Below are 7681 nucleotides of genomic sequence, written 5' to 3' on the forward strand. Positions count from 1 at the left end.
TATTTTCCACTTATGGTTTTTAATCCTTTCTCGCCATTTTTGCCTTTTTTCGGGGGGTTTCACCCCAAAATAAACCTTCTCCTCCCCCCAGCGCCGAGTGGCACCGGGGTGTCCCCTCCCCCCGGCTTGGGGACACTTGGGGACAAATCAGCACGAGCTGGCGGCTCCTGGAGAGAAACGAGGGGTCAGGGGGCGCCCGGACGCCTGGGGCCCCTCCCGGACTCCTGGGTCCCCCCCGAACTCCTGGGTCCCTCCCGAACTCCTGGGTCCCCCCCGAACTCCTGGGTCCCTCCCAGATGCCTGGGTCCCTCCCGGACGCCTGGGTCACCTCCCGGACGCCTGGGTCCCCTCCCTGAACTCCTGGGTCCCCCTCCTGAACTCCTGGGTCCCCCTCCCGAACTCCTGGGTCCCCCCCAGAACTCCTAGGTCCCTCCCGAACTCCTGGGTCCCCGCCCAAACTCCTGGGTCCATCCCTGAACTTCTGGGTCCCCTCCCGAACTCCTGGGTCCCCCCCAGAACTCCTGGGTCCCTCCCGAGCTCCTGGGTCCCCTCCCGAGCTCCTGGGTCTCCCTGGGGAAGAGGAGGGGACTCACCAGGCTTGATGAGGTTGGACATCTCAGGGGAAGGACGGTGGTGGCTGTGGGGGAGGAAGGGACAGGGGGTGACACCACGATGTCCCCATATCCCCCTGTCCCCATATCCCCCTGTCCCCATATCCCCCATTATCCCCATATCCCTCTGTCCCAATGTCCCCCTGTCCCAATGTCCCCCATTGTCCCCATATACCTCTGTCCCCTGTCCCCATGTCCCCATGCCCCCCTGTCCCCATTGTCCCCCTGCACCAATGTCCCCATGTCCCCCTGTCCCCATGTCCCCCATTGTCCCCATATCCCTCTGTCCCAATGTCCCCCATTGTCCCCATATACCTCTGTGCCCTGTCCCCATGTCCCAATGTCCCCATGTTCCCCTGTACCCCTGTCCCCATGTCCCCATTGTCCCCCTGTCCCCATGTCCCCCATTGTCCCCATATCCCTCTGTCCCAATGTCCACATGTCCCAATGTCCCCCATTGTCCCCATATACCTCTGTCCCCTGTCCCCATGTCCCCCTGTCCCCATGTCCCCATTGTCCCCCTGTCCCCATGTCCCAATGTCCCCCATTGTCCCCATGTCCCCCATTGTCCCCATTGTGTCACCTCCGTTTCCTCCGGCACTTGCATTTCCCACCTGGGGAGGGGACACAAGGTGACATTCGCGGGGCGGGGATGGGACACGTGTGTCCCCTCCCCCCACGTGACCCCGGGTGACCCCGGGTGACACTCACTGATGAGGACGATGATGCCGGTGACACACAGGACGGTGGCAACGACCAGACCGGCCACACGGAGGCGCTGCCAGTCTGGGGACACCCAATGGGGACACCCCTGTCACCTCCCATTGGGGACACCCAATGGAGTCACCCCTGTCACCTCCCAATGGGGACACCCCCATCACCCCCCCCATTGGGGACACCCCAGTGGGGACACCCCCATCACCTCCCATTGGGGACACTCAATGGGGACACCCCTGTCACCCCCCATTGGGGACACCCCCCCTATGGGGACACCCAATGGGGACACCCCTGTTACCCCCGCAGTGGGGACACCCATTGGGGACACTCAATGGGGACACCCCTGTCACCTCCCAATGGGGATACCCAATGGGGACACCCAATGGGGACACTCCCTCAATGGGGACACCCCTGTCACCCCCCAATTGGGACACCCACCCAATGGGGACACCCAATGGGGACGCCCCTGTCACCTCCCAATGGGGAAAACCCCCCAATGGGGACACCCCCGTCACCTCCCAATGGGGACACCCCCATCACCCCCCCATTGGGGACACCCCAGTGGGGACACCCCCATCACCTCCCATTGGGGACACTCAATGGGGACACCCCTGTCACCCCCCCAATTGGGGACACCCCCCCAGTGGGGACACCCCCGTCACCTCCCAATGGGGACACCCCCCCTATGGGGACACCCAATGGGGACACCCCCATCACCTCCCATTGGGGACACTCAATGGGGACACCCCTGTCAGCCCCCCAATGGGGACATCCCCCCCAATGGGGACACCCAATGGGGACACCCCCCCAATGGGGACATCCCTGTCATCCCCCATTGGGGACACCCCTGTCACCTCCCAATGGGGACACCCAATTGGGGCACCCAATGGGGACACCCCCCTCAATGGGGACACCCTCATCACCTCCCATTGGGGACACTCAATGGGGACACCCCTGTCACCCCACATTGGGGACACCCCCCCAATGGGGACATCCAATAGGAACATCCCTGTCACCCCACATTGGGGACACCCCCCCAATGGGGACATCCAATAGGAACATCCCTGTCACCCCACATTGGGGACACTCCCATCACCCCCCATTGGGGACACCCTTGTCACCCCCCATTGGGGACACCCCCCAGATGGGGACACCCCTGTCACCCCACATGGGGGACACCCCAATGGGGACACCCCCAACACCCCCCAATTGGGACACCCCAATGGGGACACACCCCCAATGGGGACACCCTCATCACCCCCCATTGGGGACACCCCCTTGGGGACACCCTTGTCCCCTCCCCCACTCACCATACTGGAAGTTACTGGTGGCAACTGGGAAAGAACAGGGGAGGGCTCAGAGGAGACCCGGACACCTGGGTCCCCCCCGGACGCCTGGGTCCCCTCCCAGTATGACCCTCCCCTCTCCCAGTACGACCCAGTTTGGCTCCTCCCCCTCCCAGTTCATCCCAGTCACTCACCAGTTGGGGGGTCCCCTCTTGCTGGGGACAGAACTGGGGCAGGGGGGGGAAGGAAAACCAGTTGGGGACCAGCTGTCCCAGTGCTCCCAGTTCATCCCAGTCCCTCCCAGTCCATCCCAGTTCCCCCCAGTCCCTCCCAGTGCTCCCAGTTCCCTCCAGTCCATCCCAGTGCCACCCAGTCCCCCCCAGTCCCCTCCCAGTCCATCCCAGTCCATTCCAATCCCTCCCAGTCCCATCCCAGTTCCCTCCCAGTCCCCTCCCAGTCCATCCCAGTCCATCCCAGTCCATCCCAGTCCCTCCCAGTCCCTCCCAGTTCCCTCCCAGTTTCCCCCAGTCCCCTCCCAGTCCATCCCAGTCCATTCCAATCCCTCCCAGTCCCATCCCAGTTCCCTCCCAGTCCCCTCCCAGTCCATCCCAGTCCATTCCAATCCCTCCCAGTCCATCCCAGTCCCTCCCAGTCCCTCCCAGTTCCCTCCCAGTCCATCCCAGTTCCCTCCCAGTCCCCTCCCAGTCCATCCCAGTCCATTCCAATCCCTCCCAGTCCATCCCAGTCCCTCCCAGTCCCTCCCAGTTCCCCCCAGTCCCCTCCCAGTCCATCCCAGTCCATCCCAGTCCATTCCAATCCCTCCCAGTCCCATCCCAGTCCATCCCAGTCCATTCCAATCCCTCCCAGTCCCATCCCAGTTCCCTCCCAGTCCATCCCAGTCCATTCCAATCCCTCCCAGTCCCATCCCAGTTCCCTCCCAGTCCATCCCAGTCCATTCCAATCCCTCCCAGTCCCATCCCAGTTCCCTCCCAGTCCCTCCCAGTCCATCCCAGTCCATCCCAGTCCCTCCCAGTCCCTCCCAGTTCCCTCCCAGTTTCCCCCAGTCCCCTCCCAGTCCATCCCAGTCCATTCCAATCCCTCCCAGTCCCATCCCAGTTCCCTCCCAGTCCCCTCCCAGTCCATCCCAGTCCATTCCAATCCCTCCCAGTCCATCCCAGTCCCTCCCAGTCCCTCCCAGTTCCCTCCCAGTCCATCCCAGTTCCCTCCCAGTCCCCTCCCAGTCCATCCCAGTCCATTCCAATCCCTCCCAGTCCATCCCAGTCCCTCCCAGTCCCTCCCAGTTCCCCCCAGTCCCCTCCCAGTCCATCCCAGTCCATCCCAGTCCATTCCAATCCCTCCCAGTCCCATCCCAGTCCATCCCAGTCCATTCCAATCCCTCCCAGTCCCATCCCAGTTCCCTCCCAGTCCATCCCAGTCCATTCCAATCCCTCCCAGTCCCATCCCAGTTCCCTCCCAGTCCCTCCCAGTCCATCCCAGTCCCATCCCAGTCCATCCCAGTCCATTCCAATCCCTCCCAGTCCATCCCAGTTCCCTCCCAGTCCCATCCCAGTTCCCTCCCAGTCCCATCCCAGTCTATCCCAGTTCCCCCCAGTCCATCCCAGTTCCCCCAGTACCTGCCAGTAGCACCAGGACCCCCAGGGCGCCCCCAGCCATCATGTGACCTTTGACCACTGCGGGGAGGAGGGGGGGGGGGAAACATTTGAGGACCCAGGCGTCCGGGAGGGACCCAGGCGTTCGGGGAGGGGGGGGAGGGGGAGGATGAGTCACACCAGATTCCTGACTGGGGCGTTGCTGGGAAGGAACTGGGCAGCCGAATGCCTGGGTCCCTTCCCGAACGCCTGGGTCCCCCCTATTCAATTGAAGGGTCCTGCCCTTGGAAGGAGGGACCCAGGCGTTCGGGAGGGACTCAGGAATGCAGGGGGGCACCCAGGAGTGCGAGAGGGACCCAGGAGTGCGGGGGGGACCCAGGAGTGCGGGGGGGACCCAGGAGTGCGGGGGGGACCCAGGAGTTCAGAAGGGACCCAGGAGTGCGGGGGGGACCCAGGAGTGCGGGGGGGACCCAGGAGTGCGGGGGGGACCCAGGAGTTCAGAAGGGACCCAGGAGTTCAGAAGGGACCCAGGAGTGCGGGGGGGACCCAGGAGTTCAGAAGGGACCCAGGAGTGCGGGGGGGGACCCAGGAGTGCGGGACGGACCCAGGCGTCCGAGGGTCCCCGCTCACCTTCCCCCGGCAGCAACGGGCAGAACAGGAAGGTGGGGGGTGGGGGGGGACAACACACCTGAGCGGGGGGCGGGGCCACATGGGGGGTGGGCGGAGTCACAGCTGCCAGGAGCCACACCCACCCCCCCGAACGCCTGGGTCCCTCCCCGAACTCCTGGGTCCCTCCCTGAACTCCTGGGTCCCTCTCCGAACTCCTGGGTCCCCTCCCGAACTCCTGGGTCCCTCCCTGAACTCCTGGGTCCCTCCCGAACTCCTGGGTCCCCTGACCCCAGTGACCCCGCCTGTCACCCTACAAGGGTCCCATTGTCGCCTTTTTGCCGCCACCGCGCGGGGTCAACCCGGGGACACCCGGACGCCTGGGTCCTTTCTTTGGGTGGGGTGAGGGAGGGGTGGGGAGACGTTCCTGATTGGCTGAGAGTAGAGGGGACCCAGGAGTCCGGGTGAAGGGGGGGACGCAGGCATTCGGGGGGGGACCCAGGAGTTCGGGTGAGGACCCAAATAGGGGACCCAGGAGTTCGGGAGGGACCCAGGAGTTCGGGGGTGGACCCAGGAGTTCGGGGGGAACCCAGGAGTTCGGGGGTGGACCCAGGAGTTCGGGTGAGGACCCAAATAGGGGACCCAGGAGTTCGGGAGGGACCCAGGAGTTCGGGGGGGTTCGGGGGGAACCCAGGAGTTCGGGAGGGGACCCAAGCGTTCGGGAGGGACCCAGGAGTCCGGGTGAGGACCGGAATGGGGGACACAGGCGTTCGAGAGGGGACTCAGGAGTTCGGGGGGGCGGAACCAGGAGTTCGGGGGGACCCAGGCGTTCTGGAGGGACCCAGGAGTCCGGGTGTGTCCCCCCCCCGCCTTTCAAAATGGACCCAGGCGTCCGGCAGGGGACTCAGGAGTTCGGGTCCGGACACAAATAGGGGACCCAGGAGTTCGGGGGGGACCCAGGCATCCGGGGGGGACCCAAATAGGGGACCCAGGAGTTCGGGGGTTTGGGGACACGCGTGACCCGCGGGTGACACAGACACGGACACGCGCGCGCTGCTGGGCGGGAGTTTATTTGGCGTTTCCATGGCAACGGGTCCCGGGGGCGGCTCCGTCTGCGGGGGGAGCGGGGGAGAACGTCAGGGGACCCAGGCGTTCGGGAGGGACCCAGGCGTCCGGGTGTCCCCCCCCACACACTTTCCAAAGGACCCAGGCGTCCGGCCGCCCTCCGAAAGAGGACCCAGGCATCCGGCTGCCTGCCCGCCCCCCTCCCCACCCCAAGAGGGACCCAGGAGTCCGGGCAGCGCTCCCCCAAAAGGACCCAGGCGTCCGGCTGTTCCCCACCCCCCCAAAATAGACCCAGGTGTCCAATTGCCCTCAAAAGAGGACCCAGGCATCCGGGTGCTGCTCATACCCAAGTCCCGCCCTTCCCCCCCCCCAACAAAGGGACCCAGGAGTTCGGGGAGGGACCCAGGAGTTCGGGAGGGACCCAAATAGGGGACCCAGGAGTTCGGGGGGGACCCAGGAGTTCGGGAGGGACCCAAATAGGGGACCCAGGAGTTCGGGGGGGACCCAGGAGTTCGGGAGGGACCCAAATAGGGGACCCAGGAGTTCGGGGGGGACCCAGGAGTTCGGGAGGGACCCAAATAGGGGACCCAGGAGTTCAGGGGGGGACCCAGGAGTTCGGGAGGGACCCAAATAGGGGACCCAGGAGTTCGGGGGGGACCCAGGAGTTCGGGAGGGACCCAAATAGGGGACCCAGGAGTTCGGGGGGGACCCAGGAGTTCGGGAGGGACCCAAATAGGGGACCCAGGAGTTCAGGGGGGGACCCAGGAGTTCGGGAGGGACCCAAATAGGGGACCCAGGAGTTCAGGGGGGGACCCAGGAGTTCGGGAGGGACCCAAATAGGGGACCCAGGAGTTCGGGGGGGACCCAGGAATTCGGGAGGGACCCAGGCGTCCGGGCAGCCTCACCAGTGGCACACATAGACCCTCTCCTGCGTGCTGTGGTTTGGGGGACCCTGGGTGACGTCATCGGGGGTGTCCCCGGTGACGTCATCGGGGGTGACATCATCAGGGGGGACATCGGGGGGTCCGGGGGTGACGACGTCGCCCTCGACGTTGAAAATCCACCTCCCGGGGACCCCGACGTTGGAGCCGCGGGCGATGTTGGGGACACGCGGGGAGCGCGACCCGGGCAGGACGGCGTAGTGGGCGGGGTCTCCGCTGTTAAACCCGGCCTAAGGTGGGGGGGCGCGAGTCGGGCACAAATCACCCCAAATCCGACCCAAAAACTCCGAGTTCTGCCCCAAAATGCTGAATTCGGGCTCAAATCCTCTTAAGTCTGGCTCAAATCCTCTTAATTCTGGGTCAAATAATCTTAAGTCTGGCTCGAATAATCTTAAGTCTAGCTTAAATAACCTTAAATCCGGCTCCAATTGTCTTAAGTCTGTCTCAATTGTCTTAATTCTGCCCCAAATCCTCTTAATTCTGGCTCAAATCATCTTAAGTCTGTCTCAATTGTCTTAAGTCTGTCTCAATTGTCTTAATTCTGTCTCAAATCCTCTTAATTCTGCCCCAAATCCTCTTAAATCTGGCTCAAATCATCTTAAGTCTGTCTCAATTGTCTTAATTCTGTCTCAAATCCTCTTAATTTTGCCCCAAATCATCTTAATTCTGGCTCAAATAAACTTAAATCTGCCCCAAAGCCTCTTAATTCTGCCCCAAAGTGTCTTAGTTCTGGCTCAAATAATCTTAAATCTGGCTCAAATCATCTTAATTCTGCCTCAAATCCTCTTAATTAATTCTGCCCCAATTTGTCTTAATTTTGGCTCAAATCATCTTAGTTCCAGCTC

At 63.3% G+C, this 7681-nt stretch overlaps 1 protein-coding gene across 2 annotated transcripts; it reads right to left on the reverse strand.

The window, feature by feature from the left end:
• On the reverse strand, positions 1 to 6846 carry LOC309452464 (FXYD domain-containing ion transport regulator 3-like). 2 transcript variants are annotated; one of them, XM_082077088.1, is made up of 8 exons: positions 6801 to 6846; positions 4249 to 4305; positions 2809 to 2841; positions 2639 to 2662; positions 1323 to 1397; positions 1195 to 1225; positions 594 to 637; positions 9 to 167 (listed from the first exon to the last, which is right to left on the reverse strand). In XM_082077088.1, exons 1-8 carry the CDS (start codon positions 6811 to 6813, stop codon positions 148 to 150), a joined length of 297 nt encoding a protein of 98 aa, XP_081933214.1. In that variant the 5' UTR covers positions 6814 to 6846; the 3' UTR covers positions 9 to 147. The 2 variants fall into 2 exon arrangements, with proteins under 2 accessions (XP_081933213.1, XP_081933214.1); XM_082077087.1 differs by lacking the exon at positions 594 to 637 and having other exon boundaries at positions 1 to 167.
• Between the last annotated feature and the right edge of the window lie 835 nt (positions 6847 to 7681).

Source organism: Streptopelia decaocto (genome assembly GCF_964273445.1).
Source record: "Streptopelia decaocto genome assembly, contig: HAP1_SCAFFOLD_1601, whole genome shotgun sequence".
NCBI classification, from domain to species: domain Eukaryota; kingdom Metazoa; phylum Chordata; class Aves; order Columbiformes; family Columbidae; genus Streptopelia; species Streptopelia decaocto.

Coding starts and splice junctions, on each gene's coding strand:
- LOC309452464 (XM_082077087.1), bottom strand. Junction 1,398..2,638: donor CACCAGTAACTTCCAGTATG/GTGAGTGGGGGA, acceptor GGGTGTCCCCAG/ACTGGCAGCGCCTCCGTGTG. Junction 168..1,194: donor AAGTGCCGGAGGAAACGGAG/GTGACACAATGG, acceptor GTTTCTCTCCAG/GAGCCGCCAGCTCGTGCTGA.